We start from the raw sequence: 24020 nt of genomic DNA on the forward strand, positions 1-24020 counted from the left end.
CAGGTCTCAAGTACCAGATGGAGGTTGTCATCCACACAAAGAGTTTCTTTGCCAAGCACAGTCCTGTCCCAGTCCAAGGCCATTGTGACCTTTGTAAGCCATCCTTGGCTTCCCCTTTGTTTCCCTTACTCTTATTCCTCCGCTCTCTTTGTTGCTCACCAGCACACCCTCCTCTTCCTTTAATCAGCCATCGACTCATACAAAGGAGGGGTCTGTTATATAGCCCTGATTTTTGAGCTCCATCCGAGAGTGCTTTGTGCTGCACTGAGGTGTATCTACAGCAGCTGTGCAATCTCTACTGTTCTGTGGAAATGTCCACACAGCTGTCCATGGTCCTGATCCTGGAGCTCCTCCTGCTGCTGTCCATGGTCCTGATTCTGGGAGCTCATCCTGCAGCTCTCCATGGGCCTGATGCTGGGAGAGCGACCTGTGTCTCTCAGTGGTTCTGCAGGCTAGAAAAGAGCCCCGACCCCTAATCACACTACTATATATATGCAAATTGATTCAGACCCTTTCTACAGTGCATTTTGTGAAATTACAAAATGATGCATACACATTTATTTGTAATTAATATTTTATTCAAAACTTGAATGCTAAAACTGAAAACTTTTAAGGGAAAGAGAAGTTACAGTAAAGATAAAAGATAAAAATATTAAACACGACTGAAACAGGTTTTCCTCTAGTATTTGCCTATACTTTGCCATCAGTTTTTTGTTTAATTCTAAGTTTTCCAATCTCTGCCGAGAAGAAAGTGCTGCACCACCAGGGTTGACTGTGGGAGTGGTGTTGACTGGAAAATGTGCTGTCTTGGGTCTACATCAATTGTAATGTCCAAAAACATAAATAAGGTATAATTTGTTCTCATCCGATCACAACACCTTTTGCCACATTTTTGCAGGATCACTCAGGTGTTTTGAGATTGCTTATTTTTAGTAATGGCTTCCTTCTTGCCACCCTGCCATACAGTTTTGTAAGGTGATGTGGTTATTGTTGACTGATGCACATTTTCTCTGATCTCAGCCATTGAACTTTGCAGCTCTTTCTGCAGTTATCGTTGGCCTCACAGTGGCGTCCCTCACGAGCTTACTCCTTGTCTGGCTGCACAATTACTTTATCCCTGACTTCTTGTGAAAGCCCCATAGTCTTCATGGTTGAGGTTTGCTTGAAGTTCACTATGTGACCAAGCAAAACATACGTGTTTGTATTCTGACATCATGAGATGCACTATTATTGCACACATACAGAGGCCAGTTAACTAATTAACTGAATTAATGTAGGTTTGCATACAGCAAAGGGTTTAAATACTTATGCAGTCAAGTATGACTTTTCCATGTATTTTTATTTCATATTAATTACTTATTTATTTTTGTTTTTGTTTTGAATATGTGGATTAGGTTGTTATATATGAATTCCTACTTCAACATATCATGTATTGCAAGGCACATGTATATGTATAGGTTTTCCTCAAGGACTGTACTTTGCTCCCTTTGCTTTCCCTTCTATCGTGACAAGAGCCCCAGTCCCTGCTGATGCAAAACATCCCCATGACATGATGCTGTCCCCCCGTGCTTCACAGTAGCGATGGTGTTTGTTGGGTGATCCACTGTGTTTAGTTTGCACCAAACATAACACTTTGCATTTGGGCCAAAATGTTCCATTTTAGTTTCTTGTGAAATCAAATGAAACAAAATCTAATTTAAATGCATCAATATTTCAGGTTGTAATATGAGTGAATGCCTTTCTATAGGCTATATATATATATGTATATATATATATATATATATATATATATATATATATATATTGTAACAGTTTTAAACTGTATGGCTTCTTAGCAATTGAAAAGAACTCTGCTTTTTTAAGCAGGCATTGCTCTTACACAGCCAGGGTTGACAAACAAAGCTGCACATGCAAGGATGGGGAAACACAGGATGACAAGTCCACCCCCAAAGTCCCTTAGAACATAAGAAAGTTTACAAATGAGAGGAGGCCATTCGACCCATCGTGCTTGTTTGGTGTTCATTAATATCTGAGTGATCCAAGGATCCTATCCAGTCTATTTTTAAATGTTCCCAAACTTTCAGCTTCTACCACATCGCTGGGTAGTTTATTCCAGATTGTGACTACTCTCTGTGTAAAGAAGTGTCTCCTGTTTTGCGTTTTGAATGCCTTGAAGCCCAATTTCCATTTGTGTCCCCGGGTGCGTGTGTCCCTGCTGATCTGGAAATGCTCCTCTGGTTTGATGTGGTCGATGCCTTTCATGATTTTGAAGACTTGGATCAAGTCCCCACGTAGTCTCCTCTGTTCCAGGGTGAAAAGGTTCAGGTCCTCAGTTTCTCAGTAGGACATTCCCTTCAGACCTGGAATAAGTCTGGTTGCTCTCCTCTGAACTGCCTCTAAAGCAGCAATATCCTTCTTGAAGAGTGATGCCCAGAACTGTACACAGTATTGTTGCCGGCCACTGCCCAGGCCGTACAGTGTTAATTACAGATTGATTTATCAAAAAGGTTATTGAGTCATCTAATTTGTACTGACTTATTAGGCAGTTTTCAGTGATATGGGTAACTAGTAATTTCAGCACAAATGATTGTGTAAGCATGGAGCCTTGTGCCTTTACAATGAAGGGGAAACTGGAGAACAAATGTCAGGAAATGAAAATATTTATTTTATGCCAGCAAGACAAGGCCAGACTGTACAGGGTAAACAGGAACAAAACGAAAACGGCAACATGAAACAGAACACAAATAATAACTGGAATACAAATACTCACTCTCAATATATAGAGAGGGGAAATACAAAGCAAACAAGTTTTTGAAGCTGAAATTTAGCCTATACTAGGGTTTTCAGCAGACCCTCCCAATGCCCATCCACATGCTCTAACTTCTAACACAGACCTCGCTCTAGTGATGGCCAGTTCACGAATGAACAAATCATTTCAAATTAATCATTTAAGTGAACGAAAAGAACTGACTTCTCTCTCTAATGGTTCGTTCTTAGATTCCCTTATGCTGCTGGCCTGCAGCTGCTTGCTTGCTCACTCGGTCTCTCTTATTATTGAGTGATAAATGCGTCAGCCAATACAAACTCAATTTTGCTTGATTTGAGTGGGGTGGGCTTCTGACTAAGCAGTAAGTGCACGCCCTGCCAGAGCTGAGCGCCCCAAATGAACGAGAGCCATTTGAAATTAGTGAACTGAAAGAACTGAAAGAATCTAACAAACTGAAAGAACCAAATGAATTGAAAGAACCGAAGTCTCCGGTTCTTTGGTGAACTGAAAGAGAAAGAAGCAGATCTTGAACCTGCTGCACTATGTGCATGTTTGAGATCGCGATTTCAACAAAATATGGGCAAATAGTTATGCTTTTACAAACTGCATTGTATTTGTTTAAATAGGCAATATTTACATAGAGTTGTCAAACCTGATTTGCTGATCTGCTGGTTTAATAAATACATTTACTTAATAAAATAATGTATTTGCCATGAATATTGGCCATGATAAAAAAAATTTAAAGGTATATTCTTAATTTATATTGTTTGTGATCTTCATTGTATTTTTCCTATCTTTTCTTTCAAGATTGAAAAATCAAGAAAAAGTTAATCAGTCCAGAGCTGCACATCTTACAAACATATTAAGTGTTTATTTCTGTTCTGCTCTTTTGTTTTATGCAGCATAATAGTTATGCAAGTGATGTTACATTGAGATCAGGTGAAAGGCTTATCTAGTTTCCACTGAGTTTAGGTTAAACACTTGTCTAATTGCCATTATTATTATTATTATTATTATTATTATTATTATTATTATTTCTTAGCAGATGTTCATATCCAGGGTGACAATTGTTAAAACATATCAAATTGTACATACAATTAAACATTTATATGGCTGTTTTTACTGGAGCAATCTAGGTACAGTGCCTCACTCAAGGGTACAACCTCAGTGTCCCCCACCAGGGACTGAAGCCACAATCCTCCACTCAGGAGGCCAGAGCCCTGACCACCAATAGCCATTGAGCTCAGGATAAATGCATGACCAGTTTCCACTGAGTTCAGGTTAAATACCCAGTTGCCTGAAGGCATAAAAACAAAAAAGAAAACTAACAAACAGACACCAGAAATAGAACAGATATGATTGGTTTCTTCTGTTGTGCCTCATACATAAACTGTATCAGTATTTTGTGCTCTAAAAATGTCTAATAGATTCAGCTAGTCTTTATTAAACAGCATAACAGCTGCAGATGCAACATTATATATTTATGCATTTTAATTGTCTATCTTATATTTCTATAAAATCATCTGTTGTGAATGTGTGTGTGTTACATAGACCATTACTGTTTGCAGACTGGCAGCTATCTGCATATATATATTATTTTTTTATTTACAAAAGAGCAGTATTACAAATAAATACAAACTTACATTTTAGCATTACAAACGTGCAGTAGTATAATCAATACAAAGCACAAATTTAAGAATGACAAAAGTTCACAAGTACAATTAATATAAAATACATAGCATGCATCCTAGTTCAAAGCGGTAACGAGTGCAGACATGATGCACTGCAGTCACAGGTATGTGTTAAAGGGGGGCAGGAGAAATGTCCGTAAACGTCAGGAGACTTGGCCATGTATAGGTAAGCAGGACCATAAAGAAAGCATAGTTGTAGTGCAGTAACATGTGCAGTAGTCTGAACACATATCTTACAAATGTCACTGTAAATGTATTTGCTTGTTTGTTTAGGACAGTGGTTCCCAAACTTTCTGGGTGGTGCCCCCCCAAAAAACATTTGGGTCACAGCTTGCTTGGCTTCCTCTCAGAGAATGTCTGTGTGGAAATACTTTGACGAAGTAAATTAAAACACTGTTAAGTGTATAATATGTGCACTGCAGTTAATGTACCACACATCTACAGCTGATATGTTATCCCACCTAAAAGCCAAACACCCTTCTGCGAAACTAGCAATGACAGAAAAGGAAAGAGGAGCAACAAACTAATATTATTAAAACACACACAGCCAGCTATTGTTTTATATTTTGTTTTCACTGGAACTTGAATGCACAGGTATGTTTTTGAATTTATTTAATAAAGTTGCTGTGTTAGATTAGTATTTTAAAATAAAGTTCAGAACTTCTTGCAATTGCAAAAATTGTCACATTGCATAATTTCACATTTAATGTATTTTGTGTTAATGCGTTTCCAAAATATTGCAACAGAGAGTCCTGGCGAGCTCGTTTCCCACTCGATGACATTTTGGAGCTGCAAGTTATTCTTATGTATTTATTTTACCGTAATTATCACCTCATATAAACTGCTGTGTATTTTGATCTGAAACCTTTACAGACACTGCTGACTGACAATCCTCTATTCTGATTGGCCAGGACTGGATATGGAAGAAACCAATAACCGAGACCCGATTTCCACTCTTGTGAGTCGCGACAGTACAGTTTGTTTTTAATGTGTGTAAGTGTAGAAAAAGTCGTTTCACAAAGATAGGTTGATGCAAAAGATATCAGTTTATACAATGTGATTTCAGCGGGGCGGCAATCAACAGTTGTCAGATCCCCTCAGGATTTTTTGTGTCTCGTCTTGACTTTTTACACATTCAGGTCTTTCCCCGCGCCACCCCATAAAGGGTCTTGCACCCCCCAAGGGGGGTGAGCCCCACAGTTTGGGAGCCACTGGTTTAGGGTATCAAGAATAACTGAACTTAACTTAAGAGCAAATCATCTTTATCATAATTCAATTTCCACAGGACACAACATTACAATTACGTACCCACATGATCCTGTCAATTTGCGATGTGTTAACAGATAACAGCAGTGAGCATCTCAGAGAAAGAATTACCGCCGAATTCTGATTCTGTTTTGGCCAGCTTGCGGTCATGTTAATGGTAAACATGAGTGGTGTACAGCAGCCATAGTTCTGTGAATTCTTTGTGTGAATGTTATAGACAGCATACAAACCGCTGATCTTGTGTTCTCTCTTCTCACTAAAGCATACTAAGGTGTTTTGTGGGTTTTGCAGAGCCTTTACTGTTGGCCCTTCATTGTCATAGATCTGCACTTAACAGTAACTAAAATACACAGGACAGCTTAAATAAACATCTCAAAGTGCATTATTCCGGAGTGACTTCTTGCTAGTGTGACAAGCTGAACTCACTACTTTCTTTGATTAGATATTTTTAATTTGAATTCCATATTACAAATGGCATTTGTCTGATAACTTTATATTAGTTGTTTCTATTTGTTTAATTTAATGTCTTCTTGTTTAATGTAAGATCCAACAGAATATTGTTTTTAATATATTTGATATAATATATTTTCAATATATATTTTATTTTATATTTGATATATATATTTTATATATAACTGCTTAGACTGAAAACTAAGACTTCATTTAAACTAATCAAGACATATTTCAAAATGTTTTTCACTGAATTCCTATGTCTTTTTGTGCAAAATTCCCTGGCTTGTGTACTGATCCAGCGTATGGGAAATTAGATGAGAGCCTGGGTTGCCTCTTCAGGTACAGAGACAATAAAGTTCCTTGGTCTGTGAGCTACAATTGCAGTTAATTGTGTTCAGGCTTCAAGGTCAACAGGGTCTTCTAGTCCTGGAGATAAGATCTCTATTGTTCCTAAGCATGTCAGGCAATTTTAATTTCCTGTGTGTTTTTCCTTTATCAGAATTGAGAAAGTGGATAGTAACAGATCCGCTGCAGATTCAAGGTGAAGAGCTGAAAAGTACAGGAAATACAAGCCACAATCAATGAGGGTTATTTTAAAGTAAATGTAATCATTGCAAAAGCACCAAGGGCATTTTGTTATTCATTTTCCTGGAGTATGATAGGATTACATTCCCCAGTAGCTCGCTGTTTGTCACTCTCAATCCGCCGGCCTCTGGAATTCATGCTGTTAATACTGCAAAGCTTTTTCAAAAGAAACATCTGGAGGATGGACTTTCCTCATCAAATCTAAATCCTGTACAATTCATTATTTTCCTAAATAGACATACACTTACATTTACTTATACATTTTAATTAATAAAATTAATCCTATTTTATCTAAATGTTTTCTTTTATTACAACCTATCTTGTATCTGTCAAAGCTTATTTATTTATCTATGGCACTTAATAAAATAAAGCTGTGAGTCTCGTCTGACTATGCTTGTTGGATTTATTGCATATTTAGAAATTCTGTGTTTAACACCATTTTAAATTGAATAAATTCCTCCCAGCAACTCAGGCAACTCTTCAAATGCCATTCCGATGGGCGACAGTGATGTTCATGGTGTTTGGAGCATGGGTACAAGGAGTCCTGATCTCAAGACTTCAGCTGGTTGGGATCTCAATCTATGGTCACAGGTGAAAGGTTTTGGCAGAAGGTATCTGAGATGTACATTGATAGACATCCAGGACTCCGGCTCTGGTCACAGGAGCCTGTTTGTGAATAGATATTTGTTCAGGACATTTTATTGATTTTCCTTTCTCGGTGTTAAAGTGCCATTACATTAGATGGGTTATTTCTCCTAGTGAAATCATGAATTCACACCCTGTCTCATGAGCCATCCTGACAGCCCATTTATTTTGCTAAGACAAAGTCTAGTGAAGGTTTACATCAGTTATTTTTAAATAACATTAATTTAAAAGAAAAAAAAAACATAAAACCATATGTAAGTTTACCCACATGAGTAGATAGCCTCCTTCTATTTTTGTATTTGAAGCTATTCATTAATCTATATTCTTAGATCAGTGGTGCAGAAGCCTGTTATCCTAGTTGTTTGTAGCTGGAAGAGTATCCTTTCAGGAGGACATCATAGAGACTGATGAACCAAGAAGGAAAAAATAAACATAAGCTGGTCAATACTAATGCCAGCCTCCTCAGAGTGTGTGAGGCTGAGCCAACTCTGAGCTCAATTAGACCAAGAGATCAATAGGTAGTCTATAAGTAAGTTATTTTTTACCATCCTTTGGCCTTAAAGACAAGGAACCTTGGCTCTCAGAATCTCCATGATTACAATCTGCTTCCCCGACAAGGTCTGAAAATGCTAATATGAAAATGACCATGTTTGTCAATAAATCAGCCCACTAAGTCTCTTGTGTTATCAGTGCTGACGTGGGCTCCCCTGGCTCTCTGGACGGCTGCTAAAGTGATCGTGAAGGTTGGTCTTGGGGAACAGACTATTTCTATTGTGAAAAACAAAACAAACAACAAACAATTTGATGTGAAAATAGTGATTCCAATGTCTTTAAAAATGATGAGGTTTGCTGTTTAATTCTGCTATTGTACTTGTGATGACACTGGCAGATTAGTACCTTCAGTACCTTCAGGCAGGAGTTAAAGATGGAAAGATCTGGCACTGTTTCAGGTGTCAGATCACAGTACGTAATGCAGATTCCAGAGGCTCAGGACAGAAGCTGATGCTGAACTCTGGGGATTGAATTTCCCCTTTGTTGGCTTTGACTTGTGAAACACCTGGACACGTCTCAACAGAGAACACTTTCCTCTTTAAAGGAGGTGGTTCCCCTGAATGGTAAGATTATGGGACCACTCTCTCGGCATGCATGTTGTTTAATACATGTGTTTGGAGTAGTTTAAAGTTTAAAGAGATAATGGTTTTCTCTTAAAAGTGGAGGGTTGGCACCAGAAAATATTGCTTTTGCATACTAGCAGCTGTGGTATAAACACATTTTCTAGTTGCAATAACCTCCTGTTTCAATCTTTTCAGGTGGAAGCTAAAAGTGCTCGTGTTTTTGTTCCATGATCTTTATGTAAATACGACACGGCATCAAAGACGTTCTCCACGCAGAGCTGCATGTTTAACTATTGTACAGCGGCCTTTGATGTGAGCTCGTTAGGCCATTGTTTAGACTGTGAGTAGATCATAAGGCATGATGTCTGCTTATTGCCGAGCTGCTTAATATTAAAGTACACATATGTACACATTAAGAACAGCATTGGCATTTTTAACACAGCTGATACTGGTGAACATAGGCTTGGTTTAAAATTGAAATAATCTATTTTAAAGCTGCATCATTGAACTGTGTATCATCGTGAATTGTGTGGTAAATTAATTGTGAGCTATAGAAGATTGAAGGACAGTACCAGGCACTAGCAATAGAAACAAACACAATTAGGTTTCTGATTGGCTGATTGACCAAGCAATTTGGATTACAGATGCACTCTCACTCCCACTCAATCAGCCAATCAGAGCCCCCAGGAGACAGCACTGCAGCCCAGCACTGAAGGGTCGGGCAACCTCCTTGCCAATAACGATGGTCATATTATTATTATTATTATTATTATTATTATTATTATTATTATTATTATTATTATTATTATTATTATTATACAGTAATGATTATATACAAAATATACTATTACATAAAAAATAAATAATCTGTGAATGCACCAGACAAACAATAAGGAAATCAGTTGGTCAGAGAGGTCTTCAGGTCCTCAAAGCCCTCAAAGCACAAACTTTCACACAAGTTAACACTCCTGAGCTGGTTTCCATAATCAGTGTGCAACACAGACTCCCAGAAACAACAGAAACAGTCACAGTGACATTTTAAATACAACTCAAGCATCCTTGCTGTGGCGTTTCATAGTGCTGTCTGCAGCTCCTACTTCCCCTCCACCTTCCTTTATTGCTGATTGGAAACAAATTGTCATTGTGTCTTTAAAGTGTATGGTTGTATTGCTTGTTTGTGATTGTTTCCTGCAGAGATGAAAGTCTGACGTCAAATCAAAGGCAAATTATAATGTTATGAATCACCCTTTGTGTTTGATTTGATGCTCTAAAGAACAAAAAGTAAAATAAAAACTCCCTTCAGCAGATTGCAGAAATTATGTATTTCTCTATATTTGGAGCTGCCTCTCACTGATCAGCACAGTCATAATCAGAGGAACTGATTTCCACCGTCTCTGTGCTCATCCTCCCATCAGCACGGTTCTGGTGGGAAATCAGTGTTCTGGCAATGGCTCCAGTAATTAGTTCTGCTTGTTGTTAAATGAAGGGGCTTCTAATTAGCAAGTGGTAGGTTTGAGTCATGTTTGTTTGTTGGAAAGGATGGCATGGCCATGCTGAAGTGTTTTGTGGAAATCCAGTGTGTCCTAAAGCCAGATCCCAGCTGGGGACCAGCTCTGCAGCAACAGACAGATCCTGAAGATGAATATGTACAAACAGCTGCCCTTTTGCTTCCTTTCTAGGCAACTTATGCCTGTGAAAATAGTTTAAATGAGGTCATGTACAAAGTCTTGCCTTTCTGAATGTGTGGAGAGGTTCCCACGTCTGCATTTGATGTTGCGCTCATCAGTCTAAAAGACATTTCATACATATTCTGATTATTTAAATGGTACAAACAATTGTTGAATAATCTTTTCTGACAAAGGGTTATGTACTTGTTTATAGATGGAAACCAATCTGAAAAGCAGATTTAGGCTAGACAAATATAAGTACTGAAGGAACAGAATGTCACTTCCTAAATAAGAACAACATGAAATCTTCTCAATAAAACTGTTCATGCATTATGTGAATACAGTTGAAAGAAATTAGTTTTTCAGTGAAAGTCCTCAGACTACACATTCTGCTTATTTTTTGTTAAACCATCTAATTTCCCACACCAGAGGCTGTCATTTAAGTGAGAGTGTTTCGTTGCTGCTCCATGTTGTGTCTCTCTCCTGATCTCCTTGCCAGGCTGTGAGTCAGCCCACCACTCCCTGCAGTTTCCTCAGAGACCCCACACCCCGTTCATCCGAGCTGCTGTGAGCCCCGCTGTGGCTATGGGCCTGGCCTGAGCTACTAATGCATTACAGGAACTTCTGCACTGCCTCTGCGATATTAAATGTTTGGAAAGAAAATTGACTGAGCTCTGGTAATGCCAAGAAATATTTAGCGTAATTAGTACAATAATTCATCACAGTGTCAAGTATAAATTGCCAATCTACAGCGATTGACTAACACACCATGAAATGGTGGCAGTGTGCCTCGCTGCCCTGCAGGCCATGGGCTCATGGTGTGAGAGGCTGGTACTTCAGTACATGTGTATGTGTGTGAGGTATATATGTGTTTGTGTACGTTTGTGATTTTAACACTTACTTTTAGTATTGTGTGTGTGTGTGTTTTATAGTTACTTAGTATTTTTTGTCTTATTGCCTGCTCTCACATATTGTGGCAGTTTAATTGCAGGGTGATTATAAATTACCTCATGCTTACAGCTGGTTATGACTCCCAGCATTTACATAGTTAACCGTTAACTTTCTCTCTCCTCTGTATGGAGCATATGGAGCTAAAGGGCATCAGTTGCTTATCAAAACATAGTCCAAGGTGAGACAGCACTTATGAAGCTTCTCAAATACATTAAATTGAATACAGAGACATTTTGATTAACTTTTAATTATAAAAAATAGATCACAACAAATTTGAGATACGTGTTCTTCTCAAAAGCCTTAATAAGGGTTAGTCAGGATCTCTGACCAATGGAAATTGTTAGAGAAATTCAAAATTTGTAATTAAAAAATGTAATTCTGAAGAATGCAGCCACCATTAAACTCCCAGCTGTATTTGAACAAAGCATTAAATAATAATACTAACTCCCATTAATGTTTATTTAAAAAACATTAAGATCCCCAGTCTTCCATTACAGCTGTCTCCTTTTATCAAATGGATTAGTTGTTCTGTACTGAACGCTCTTAAAAGTCTCTGTGTCCTGTGTAAATCCAACCTAAACACTTTGAGCAGGGAAGGGGTCTGATCAGGGCATGGTGCTAAGGGATGTATTAGTTGGGGATAATGTTTGTCTCCATTTGTTTCCAGAGTGTTGATATTTATTCTAGATGAGTATCTGATTGCACACAAACTTTGAAGTGGTTACTTTTGTTTATATGAAAAAAATGATGTATGTAATGTGTGCCACACTGTCTACAATGTACAATAATGGTCACGATTCTCCTCACGATTCACTGCAAATAAGCCTATAGTATCATCAGTGTTAGGTATGTTTGGAGAATAGATGGTTTTGTGGCATATTTGGATTAGCACTAGTTTCTTAGAGACACTGATGATATCATGTATTCCATAAAAAGCAGGCAGTTGTGTAATCAAACTGTTGTGTCTAATTGTGTGAAGGCCTGACCTTAAAGACCATAATACCTTGTTTAGAGTGATGCTCAAACTAGGTGACCAGAGGCAAGGTACGCATGTCGTTAACAATTTTCACAAGGGCAACTGTCTTTCATTTGACCTCTGTCAATCAGATCAGAAAAAGCCTTGCTCTCTCCTAAGCTGTGTTTCAAAGTCCTCAGATAATCTTGCGGGATACAAAAAGAAGAAAAGAAAGCCACTGTGGGAGGGAGATGTCTTTGCTTTAGCCAAGGGGCAGCTGCTAAGCTCGAACCAGTGGACGCTCAACAGTTGTCATGTAAGCTGTCCCAGATATAGCTCTAAAGAGGCTCAATTACTGCTCCTATGAGCAGTCAAGTGGGCAGAGTTGCGTGGCAAGGCATGCCATGTGAGAGCTGCTTCTGCGGTTGTCTCTCTGGGCAGCAGAGGTCCAGGCTGATGAGCCACAGTGGCCACCTCTCTGTGGACAGGGGAGCTGGGCCCAGAGTAATTCAGAGGACATGCTGAAGATCCTCAGCAGTTTCATTAGTTAGATAGCAGCTTATAGGATTAATACTGACACAAAAAGGCTTATAGTGCTATGATCATCATTTTCCATAACTACACTTCTAATTAATGACTTGTCTTGATAGTTGTAATGCATGTTTAAATTCCCAAACAAAGCAGCGGTGCATTATGGGGTCACCTGCCTAACAGCACCATCTTAAAGAAACCAGAATGAAACAAGCTTCTTGGTAGAAAATAACTTGCTGGCTTTGTCCATTTTCTGTTGTTTGTTACCTGGGAAAATCTGTACTACGTTCTTTGATGCAATTGTGGATTGTTTTTTTTTGCTGAGCGTTCTCTATTAAATTGATTAAAGATTATTAGTATTAAGTATGTATTAAAATAGATTCTATTCCAAATACAGATTAAAAACAGTTATTTTATTGGGAATCACTTAATAAATGTTTTATTCATCATCCACATGTCTTTGAGGCTAAGTGTTGGACTTATTCAATGTAATTTCAGCAAACACTATGTTTCTTTCGCTATCGTTAATAGTTCCTCAAATCTCATTTTGACAAACTAGGCCCTTATGCTGGAAACAAACCTCAGAAACATCTACAGACCTGCAGCAGTGGGATCTGAGAGCCCACATGGTTTGACACACCAGTTTGAGATGACTTTCCAACTGGTTTTAGAGTCTTATAGTTTTATACCTGCCTCCAAATTAAATAAAAGCTTCCAATTTTAAATCCTCATATTTCACTCCCTAGCTGACCTGGCACCTACCAATGCAAAACTTCCATCAATGAATAGGTGTGGGATTTGTGATGGCTGGGCTTATCTTCTCTAGCTCAGGAACACTTTCTCTCCTGGTTTAATTTGATGTCAATTTTGCATGTTATGTCCTTGTAAATATATTGTCTTAAGACTCTGGTCAAATTCAGTTCAGTGTTCCAGAAACATGGTTATTGGATTCATATGAATTGCATCATTATGCTTTGGGAGCAATATTTTAGAAAGAAAAGTCTACAATAAATGTGCTGTTGAAAAGATCTAACAGCATTTATAATAGATGTGATTAGAGAATGAAAAGGTTAGAAGCACTCTTGGCGGTAACTGCTCCTAGTCTACCTGCAATACCACAATCTCTGCCATATCCTGTATGACACATGATGCCACTGGAATAAGTACAAGCATATTCCAGCTGTGTTGGAAGAATAGTTTGAGCAAAAATTCTGAGTGTTGACATTATGACCCATGTTTCCACAAGCCACTCAAATAATAGTAATATTTCTCAGAAATATTAAATTATGATTTATTCAAATTGTATCCAAACTAAAGATCAGTTATGTAACATCTGTACATTCTTGGAATGGAATAAAAGTAAATATTGGGGGGCAAAGTATTGTGGATCATCTGAAATGCCAGAGAAAAGCATAAACAACCATGTTCATGTACATCATCTCTTGTAATGTGGTGTCTCATCTGCATTCTCATTGTTTGACTTCCATTGTATGGCATGCTTTACATCTGAGTCTTTTTCTCCTTTCTCTTCTTTGTAAAGCCAAGTGCTGAGGCAGCTGGAGATGACAACAAGCTGACGGTAGGAGCCCACAGCATTCCTTCTTAGTGTTGATCTTTGCTGTTTCATGTTGTGTTGTTTTGTGTGTAGTGTGACCAACCTTATTTTTCCTCCAAGAGCCTTTCTCTGTGTGTCTTCTCGTGAAAAGCAATCCTCAGTGTCTTCCATTACTAAACATGTGAAGCATTTATCTGTTCCTGCTCCACTGGTATTAGGATCCTTCATTGAGATTTTATACATGATGGCAGTATAAACTGGAAAATGATTTTATTTGTCAATAGTTTTTTTACACATTGAAACACAGTCCTCAAAAGTGAACTGCGCAAACTCTCCGCAGTGTGCAGAGATCACCAGCTGGTGACGTGGATAGATCAGCCCCAGCCTGCAGCTCTTGTGTTTCTAACAGCTGCTGTTTGCTTTAAGGTGGCTAATGCAGCAGGTGCCCCAGTCTGTAAGACTGGCTCAGCGATATCTGTGAAAGTAATTAGAAAACCAACCAGCTGACTTTAGAAGGGAGCATCATCAGTGAAGTCATTGCATTTTGTTTTATCATCTTTGTTTTTATTTCTACCCATTATCAACTTAGAGAACAATTTAATAAAATATGCTCCCAGACAAGAGAGAAATTTGCTGAAGAGCAGGCTAATAATAACCAAATAATAACCTAAGCTGTGGCTGGCTGTGCTGAGCAGGTCACGTGATCAGGTCACATTGGTGTGCATCACGCAAGACTGCCATACACCAGCCATCATGCATAATAAGCCTGTCATGAATTCTGAGAGTAGTTTCAATAAGGCAGTTATTTTCACTATTGGAATAAATGTGCTTATCTTACGTTAGATAGTAAATAATGCTAAGCTGTGTTTGCATTTCAATAATAACTCTTTAGTAAGTGTTCACAATGTACAGTACAGACTCTGGGCTTGCTCTGCACTGCAACACTTCAATATATACATAAGAACATAAGAACATAAGAAAGTTTACAAACGAGAGGAGGCCATTCGACCGATCGTGCTCGTTTGGTGTCCATTAATATCTAAGTGATCCACTTAAGTTAAATGTATAGATATTTACAAATGGACTGAGATGTTAACTTTGATTGTCATAGTCCAACTGTACGTGTGTGTCACACATCATGCTGACCATCTTTTCACAGAAATTCCTGCTCTTAGTACTGAGAACTATATTCAGGCTTCTGTGTTCAACCCCCATCTTTCATTTCAGGGATTCTTTTGAAAAGCTTTAGTAGCTCATCTGCAGTCATTGGGATAATGGAGGTGAACTGGTTACTGTCCAGAGTCATTGTTGGCAGCTTCTGTAAGCAGCACCTGAGCACCTGTTCCCTTCCTGGGCTTCATGTCCACGAAGCAGCTTTAACAAGGGCCACTGCAGGAAAAAGGGTCTCAGTTAATCATTAAATGGTTTATTTACTTAAATGTTCACTCACTTTATTCTAGATCATGTAAAATGTCTACAGGTCTGTATTTTATTTTATTGTATTTATGTATTTTATTTTGCTGTACGTTTGTTGTATGTTTTCCAGTCTGTAAAGCGCTCTGTGGCTACCCTGTGAAGGGCGCTATACAAATAAAAATTGATTGATTGATTAAGAGTGTACACAAAGCATCCATTTCATCCAGTGAAATCATCTTCTTTAGAAGGTTTGAATATGTTCTAAATTTAGCAGTAATTTATTCCTCAAATTTGGAATTAACCAAAGAAAGCATGCTGCACCAGGTAAGCCAACAGGAAATAATCCTGTGGATTAGCTGTGCTACCAGGACAGGGCTGGTCTGTGGTCGAGCTGTGCTGGGCAGAGAACTCACTTTCTGTTCCTTCTGTCTGCAGCTCAAGCCCCGTCTCCAGCGAGGGGGCAGCTCGGCCTCACTGCACAACAGTCTGATGAGGAACAGCATCTTCCAACTGATGATCCACACGCTGGACCCCCTTGCAGAAGGTAGGTGCTGTTCTGTGAGAGAAAAAGAACAGGAGAAAATAGATTTCACTGAAAGGCATCTGCCGCTGTGTGCTGTGTTCATCACTCTGCTCATACTAACACCAACACTACACTGAGTCCATGTGAAATAAGTACTGCTATCTGCACTGGTTGTGTCACAGCAAAGAGGCACTGAGGCTCTGAGCTCATTGTGAAGTAAATCCAGCAACACTTATTGTTCTGATCAGGTTAATGGCAGAACACCTGGATTCAATTTTAACTCTCAGCATCACACAACTGCATCTAAACCTCTGATCCCATTCATGAACTGTTCATCTTGTTGTGCAGTTACGACACTCATAATACACCAATTGTTATTTCTAAGCAAGGTAAATGTAATTAATTTTTCTTTTAGATAACACATACAGACTACACAGAGAAAATCATTACCTGTTAGCCCCCAGAGTTCAATACATACTTTTTATAATACATTATATAGCAGAACAACAAGAAGTGTTAGTTCCCTGCAGAATGATTTGCTTTTTAAGAAAATCTAATCACACTGAAAAAGGTACTGGTTGACTTGTGCACTTGTGATGTTAATTAACAAAACAAATAGGCCACCAAGGAAATGTGCAGCAGCTCGTGTTTCCACCTAAGGATCCAGTGTCTCACAGCTGTTATCAACCCTGGTAGATATCTGGAGGATAAGTTAACACTCTGTCTTCAGCGCTTAGAGAAATGTGGAAGGAATGAGAGAGCGGCTGCTCTGGTCCTTAGCCAGTGTCTGTGTAAAGCATGTTTTTTTGTTAATGATCTTTCTCACTCATTAGTGAAAGCCACTCATTTCATTACCTCACAACATTGTGCATTTAACCACTTGTTTGTGTCTACGGCTGTATCGGTCACTCTTTTCTGAAGGTTTCTCAAGTGTCCTTTTCAGCTGATCATTGTGAGATTGTGTGTGATAACCAATGTGTCACAGTATACAGTGCTTATTTGCAGGTCATTAAGGTGTCTATGGTCACATGCATATTGTTTGGCTGTTAAAGTGTGTGAACAGTCCAGTAACATTTTTTTAATTTTTGCATACATTAATTAATTTCCATAATCACTCAAAATGTTCACAGATTGTTTAAAGAGATGGTTAGTTTGCTTGTCTTCGTTACTGATACAAAGAAATTTTTGTGAATATATCATAGAATACACCCTCAATATACCCACAATGATGGCACTTATATGCACTGCAGTGTAGAATTAAACCAGGCTGTGATGCCATGAAACAATCATGTAGGTCTGTCTCAGAAACAGGAACATGAGTTATAATTAGAGCAGACGTTTCCACACGATTTTATCCTCAGACTAATATCTGACAATGCTGTCTCAGCTCCTTGTCAAAGCATCTCATGGTGAAAAGTGAATTTCACTTGAAAGCTGAAGACCTGTTAGCAGAGTTCAGACACTTACTGACAGCAGTACATCTTCACAGAGGTGCACTAATAAAGTGAAGCATGTTAGTATGGAAGGGACAATGGGAGTCTTAGGGAAATTCAGCTCCCAAACTCACTGTGCAGATTAATGTTTCCAAATGAAATCAGCATTATTATTATTATTATTATTATTATTATTATTATTATTATTATGCATTGTAGAATGCAGTACATACAATAAGTGCAAAAACATTATAAACAAGATAAGCTTACATCCCGGTACACATTCAGTACCATCCCAGGTGTGGGCTGAGGCGCCATGGAAGCATAAATATCATTATTACAGATACAGTAAGTGCTAAAGATACATCAGTAATTAGGAAAGTAATAAGAAAGTGAATCAAAGCAAGACTGCTGAGATGTCCAGATGTCCTGAGTGTTGCTGGACAGTGCCGTCTAGATGCCAAATATATTATATTTGCACCATTGTTTCAGTAAGATTGTGTAACCAATGTATGAATTTAAGCTTTGTGTATTGCTCTGGAGAGGCCAGCTGCAATAGTTCTGTGGAGCTGATTTTTAGAAAAACATTTTCATCCAAGAGCATAGAGAGCGCAGGAGACACAGGAGCAGGGTATGATGAAGTTTGGGGCACCTCATTGACATCATGCAGTTGCCCAGCAGCCAAAGGGAGTCCTCTTGTCTATGATAGCATGTTCTGAAAAACTCTAGATGTGTCTTGCCAACTGGCCATCTCTGGAGCACTTTATTGTAGCTGAATAAACTATTTTGGTATTATTTCAGTTAAATTGGGCCCCGAGTATTCCTTCTCCGCCTATCTATCCAGGTAGTACATTTCTCCCTATCACTAAGTAATTGCAGGTGCATTCTGAACAGGTGTATCTTGAGCAGATTCTGGGAGGTGGTCAGGGCCAGTACGGTCCTGCTCTCAGTGGGCAGGTCGTTACACCACTCAAACCCTGGAGGACACAGAGGGTTCGTGTTTTCATTCAGCAATTTTGCATAATCAAAAAAATAAAATAAAGATATCCTCCTCACTGAGGAGCCTTCAAACTCCCAGAAGGAGTTATAAATAAAATTAACTAACAAAAGAAAAGCAAATAAACAAAACAGGCAGTGATGCTTCAAAGCAGAAATTGGCCAAGGTTCTATGGGGATCTTCCTGAAATAAATGACTGGGAGTGTAAATAAGTTGAGGCACAGCTGTGGTAAGAGCAGTGATTTCCATTTGCATCAGTGCCACAGCTGCGTCTGAATACCTGGTGCAAAGCACCTTAATGAGACGCAGCTGCTGACACTGATGAGAGTCAACCCTGCCCCCACCCGTAGCTGTGCCTTGACAGGGCTGACCTGTCCTAATGAACATGCAGCAAGGCTCACTGTGTGCATGAGCTGGTAGTGGGACATAGCCCCTCAGTGTGATGAGTAGGGTGATAAACCTCCAGTGCCAGGAGACTGGTCTGTTTGGTGTAGCGGTTTATAATAATAATAATAATAATAATAATCAAATATTCATGTTTATTATGATGATGATGATGATGATGTAACTGTAAACTCTTTAGCTGGAGACTGGGTTTGCATTGAGACTGGAAACCACAGAGCCGGAGCTTCAGTGCTGGTCTTAACTCCTGTCAGGGAAATCAGTGAGAACAAAACTGCATGTCTTGTATAAATCGTCTCTCCATTTGTGACAGAACGACATTTTGCCTATTTATTTGGCAAAATCCGTGATCTATATTTAGTTGCCTGTGGGACTGACAACCATGGCATTGCAGAGTTTTCAGAAAGGGTGCATGAAAAGAGTTTAAGAGCGCTGGAAACTGCACCTCACCAAAGACCCTGACTGTTTCAAGAAAAGGTCTAGGAGGTGTAAAAGACTCATTGGGACTTGGACTTGCTAGTGGCCACTTGTATTTTTTTATTGATATCAGAATTTACTACATATATATGTTGATCACATCATATATTCTATAGCAGTGGTTCCCAAACCGGTCCTGGGGGACCCCCTACCCTGCTGTTTTTTGTTCCAACCGAGCGCTCAATTACTTAATTGAACCTTAATTGAAGTAACAATCTGCTTAGATTTTACTTTTTAAATTGTGTAAGAAAATAGTTGTTTCTTCAATACGTTTTTTAATATAATTCTATACTTAACTTAAACCCCCTACTGTTTAAAATAATTAAAAGTCTCTGATTTAGGAAATTGTTATTTAAATTAAGGGTTCAATTAAGTAATTGAGTGCTCGGTTGGAACAAAAAATAGGGTAGGGGGTCCCCCAGGACCGGTTTGGGAACCACTGTTCTATTGATTTTAATCAATAACTACAATGAGTATTGAGACACATTGAAAGGCATGCTGCCTAACAAATAGGTAAGTGTATTCCTGAGTGATTCAGGACATTGACCTGTTCTGCCTGGAGATTTCCCACCTGAATCTGGTCCATGTCATCGACCAGTTCGGTCAGGGTTGTCTGGTTGAAGATGCACACCTTGCTGAGCACCTCTGGGTCGGTGGCTGGCAGGGTTTCCTGTGCTGTTCTCAGTGGAAGCTGTGTCATTCTCTTGAATTTAGCTTTAATTCTAGTGTTTGGTCTTTATGGGAATAATTGTGAATGGCCTGAAAGTACATGATCTACAGGATGTGTGAATAATGCCCAGTGCCATCTCTGCACATCTGCAATGAGGGATGAGGGTCATATTGGTTTTGCAGCCTAGTTAATAAATAATTGTGGGGCATATGAAAATAAATAAAATATAATTTAAATGTGTATATCTCTCTATATATTTAATAGAACATGTTTAACAGAGTATCAGCTAATTATGGCAAGATACACAGTTATTTGGACAGTGACACAATTGTCATCATTTTGGCTCTGTACGCCACCACAATGGATTTGAAAGGAAATAATTAAGATGTGTTTTAAGTGTAGACTTTCATCTTTAATTTGAGGGTAGTTACATCCAAATTGGGTGAACAGTGAAGGAATTACACCAATTTTAATATGTGGTCACCCCAATTTTAGGGTGTCAGAAGTATTTGGACAAACTGGTTGCAAATCCTGTGTAGTCAATGTCTGCCTGAAGTCTGGAACCCATAGACATCACCAGATGCTGGGTTTCTTCCCTGGTGATGCTCTGCCAGGCCTGTACTGCAGCGGTCTTTAGGTCCTGCTTTTTCTTGGGGCGTTTCGCCTTCAGTTTTGCCTTAGAAATCAAAACAAACCAATCAGAGAGATAGCAAAAATTTTAGGTATGGCCAAATCAACTATTTGGTACATTCTTGAAAAGAAAGAACGCACTGGTGAGCTCAGGAACACCAAAAGGCCTGGAAGACCACAGACAACTGTGGTGGATGAAAGAAGAATTCTTTCCCTGGGGAAGAAAATCCTCTTCACAACAGTTGGCCAGATCAAGAATACCCTCCAGGAGGTAGGCGTATCTGTGTCAAAGTCAACAATCAAGAGAAGACTTCACCAGAGTAAATACAGAGGGTTTACCACAAGATGTAAACAGGGAACAGGAAGACCAGATTAGAGTTTGCCAAAACACACCTAAAGAACCCTGTACAGTTCTGGAATAACATCCTATGGACAGATGAGACAAAGATCAACTTGTACCAGACCAGAATGATTGGGAAGAGAAGAGTATGGAGAAGGGAAGGAACTGCTCATGATCCGAAGCACACCACCTCATCTGAGAAGCATGTTATGGCATGGGCATATATGGCTGCCAACGGAACTGGTTCTCTTGTATTTATTGTTGATGTGACTGCTGACAAAAGCAGCAGGATGAATTCTGAAGTGTTTAGGGCTATATTACCTGCTCAGATGCAGCCAAATGCTTCAAAACACATTGGACGGTACTTCACAGTGCAGATGGACAATGACCTGGAGCATACTGCGAAAGCAACCCAAGACTTTTTTAAGGTGAAGAAGTGGAATGTTCTGCAATGGCCAAGTCAATCACCTGACCTGAATCCAATTGAGCAGCATTTCAATTGCTGAAGGCAAAACTGAAGGCAAAACGCCCCAAGAACAAGCAGGAACTAAAGACAGCTGCAGTACAGGCCTGGCAGAGCATCATCAGGGAAGAGACATAGCATCTGGTGATGTCTATTGGTTCCAGACTTCAGGCAGTCATTGACTGCAAAGGATTTGCAACCAAGTATTGAAACTCACATTGAAACTTAATTCATGATTATGTTAGTTTGTCCAAATACTTATTAGCCCCTAAAATTGGGGGACCACTTATACAATTTGGATGTACCTACCCTCAAATTAAAGATGAAAGTCTACAGTCTACATCTTGGTTGTTTCCATTTAAATCCATTTTGGTGGTGTACAGAGCCAAAATGATGACAATTGTGTCACTGTCCAAATATTTATGGACCTAACTCTATGATGTGTATGGTAAATATGAGAAGGTTTTGTTATTCCAAGTTAGTAGTCTCTTTGATATTTTTATATTTCCTTCAGACAAGCACCATTTATTTAATCTCTGAGCAGATGACAGTGGGCCATATTCATAATGCATGTATTCATAAAACATAACCTATATCTATTAAACTATTGTCATGTTTAGTTTCCCCCTTTCTTAAAGACAACAATACAAACCCAATGGCTCAAAATAAAAGAGACATCTATATTGCATATTGCACCTAGAAGACTTGTATGACATTTCCTCTCTTCTTTGAGTTTGTATCCTCATTATTTACTTATCCTCATTAAACCATAATTGTATGGTTCTAACCACCTGATGCTGTCTAAGATATAATGAAGCTTGTCTGTGTGTAATTCAGGCTGATCTTAGTGTTAGTTTAGTATTTTCTAATGGAGCCTTACACTGTGGACACCATACCCACTGATGCCCTCCTTTTCCAGTATCATAGTATTGTTCTCTTTAGCATCAATTATCCAGAAACTGTCAGATATCGATCTTCATAGATATTTAACTTCATCATCTACACCTTTTCCACTGTATTTCTCAATTCATGACCTTAACAGTTCTCCCTGGAATATAAGGTGTTTAGCAATCTTGGTACAATGTGTTTAATCCTTATAATTACATTTTGATCTTTGTACCAAACTCTTTAATCTTGGTTGCTTGTTTGTTGTTCACAGAATCGTTTTAAACTGTATACAGATAATAATGACAATTCACTGTATATATGACAATTGATTACATAGCCAGTGTTCTCAAAATAGGTAACCCTTGTCTGTGTGTATGTTCAGGCCTAGTTTTGTTAAAAATGTATTTATGATACTGAAGCATTTTAAGCTTTTGCTCCTGGATTCACCGGCACAAACAAAACAACAAATAACCAGAGAGCAAATCGGGGGTGGAAGCAGCAGTTTTTATTTTCGGTGTTTTTTAGAGGAACCACACAGAACTCCGTCCCTCTCTAAACTACTTCTGCCCATGAGATATATTCTATATGTCCTACTCCTATAAATCTCCTTGCCCCTTGTGACTGGTTCCCACAATAACCAATACAATGTAGTGTTTACTGTTCTGTTTCATTCAATGTAATATAATATGATTTTGTTATTTATTACACTGCATATAATTTGCTTTGAATTATTTGAATTGCATGAGTAGTTTTGTCTTTTACCTTTTACCTTTACATAATATCAGTTGTGCTAATGAGGAAAGACAACCCGTGAAAAAAATTAAGTTTGACTTAAAGCTCAGACCTGAATCTACATGTGACCCTGGATACATAATGGATTCAACACATGCATGTAAAGGTGCAGATTAGCAGGAGAGCAACACTGGGCCTAATGGAGCTGTGGGTATGACTAGGCACAGATATTCCAGGGATTCCTGGAGTATTTCCTATTCACCCTGGTATAAAATAGATTCCAAGATTGTTGCAGATTCTGGACTCTTGTCAATGACTATATTAAAAACACTGAGAATTACCAGGTGCCATCTTTCTGAGGGCTGCGTTGAAAACCACAAGCTCTTATTGATTTTTCAGATCAGAGAGCACATGATGTCCAGTGATACTGGGCTCGTGGGAATGGTTACAATGATTAAGATAGGGCAACATTACAATGGCTGATATAACATAGGGAGTAGGAAATTCCTGAAGATGTCAAAAAGTTATGAAATCATTGTACCTGTAATCTGAAGAAGAGAAGCTCTTTGTCATTCCAGGCACACAAGTGTGTCCCCAGGTGTGTCGTTCAGGTGTGTCCCTGGGGGGCAGTTTTTAATGCCGCTCAGATCTACACAGACACAGTGTGGAAGCTTGTGAGTAAAATAGGAAGGCAGAATATTGGAAATCCTAGATTATAGAATTCATTAAAGAGATTATGTTCATTCTTGATAACACTTCCATCTGCTGAAGATAATCATACAGCACACGGTACAATAAGCAGGCAGGATAACAGCTACTTTGGGCAACATGCAAGTCATTTTTGAAACAATCACCAAATGTCTCTTCA

The 24020-nt window shown here is 38.8% G+C and overlaps 1 protein-coding gene across 2 annotated transcripts in view; it reads left to right on the plus strand.

Moving 5' to 3' along the window:
- Positions 1-24020, plus strand: part of slc24a2a (solute carrier family 24 member 2a) — a 75159-nt gene that overhangs the window by 18949 nt on the left and 32190 nt on the right. For both annotated transcript variants that reach the window (XM_066720922.1, XM_066720923.1), the window contains exons 3-4: positions 14167-14205; positions 16033-16141. In XM_066720922.1, the coding sequence (XP_066577019.1) occupies positions 14167-14205; positions 16033-16141 (148 nt within the window). The remainder of the gene's footprint in view (positions 1-14166; positions 14206-16032; positions 16142-24020) is intronic.

The sequence above is a fragment of the Amia ocellicauda genome, chromosome 13 (assembly GCF_036373705.1).
Source record: "Amia ocellicauda isolate fAmiCal2 chromosome 13, fAmiCal2.hap1, whole genome shotgun sequence".
NCBI lineage: Eukaryota > Metazoa > Chordata > Actinopteri > Amiiformes > Amiidae > Amia > Amia ocellicauda.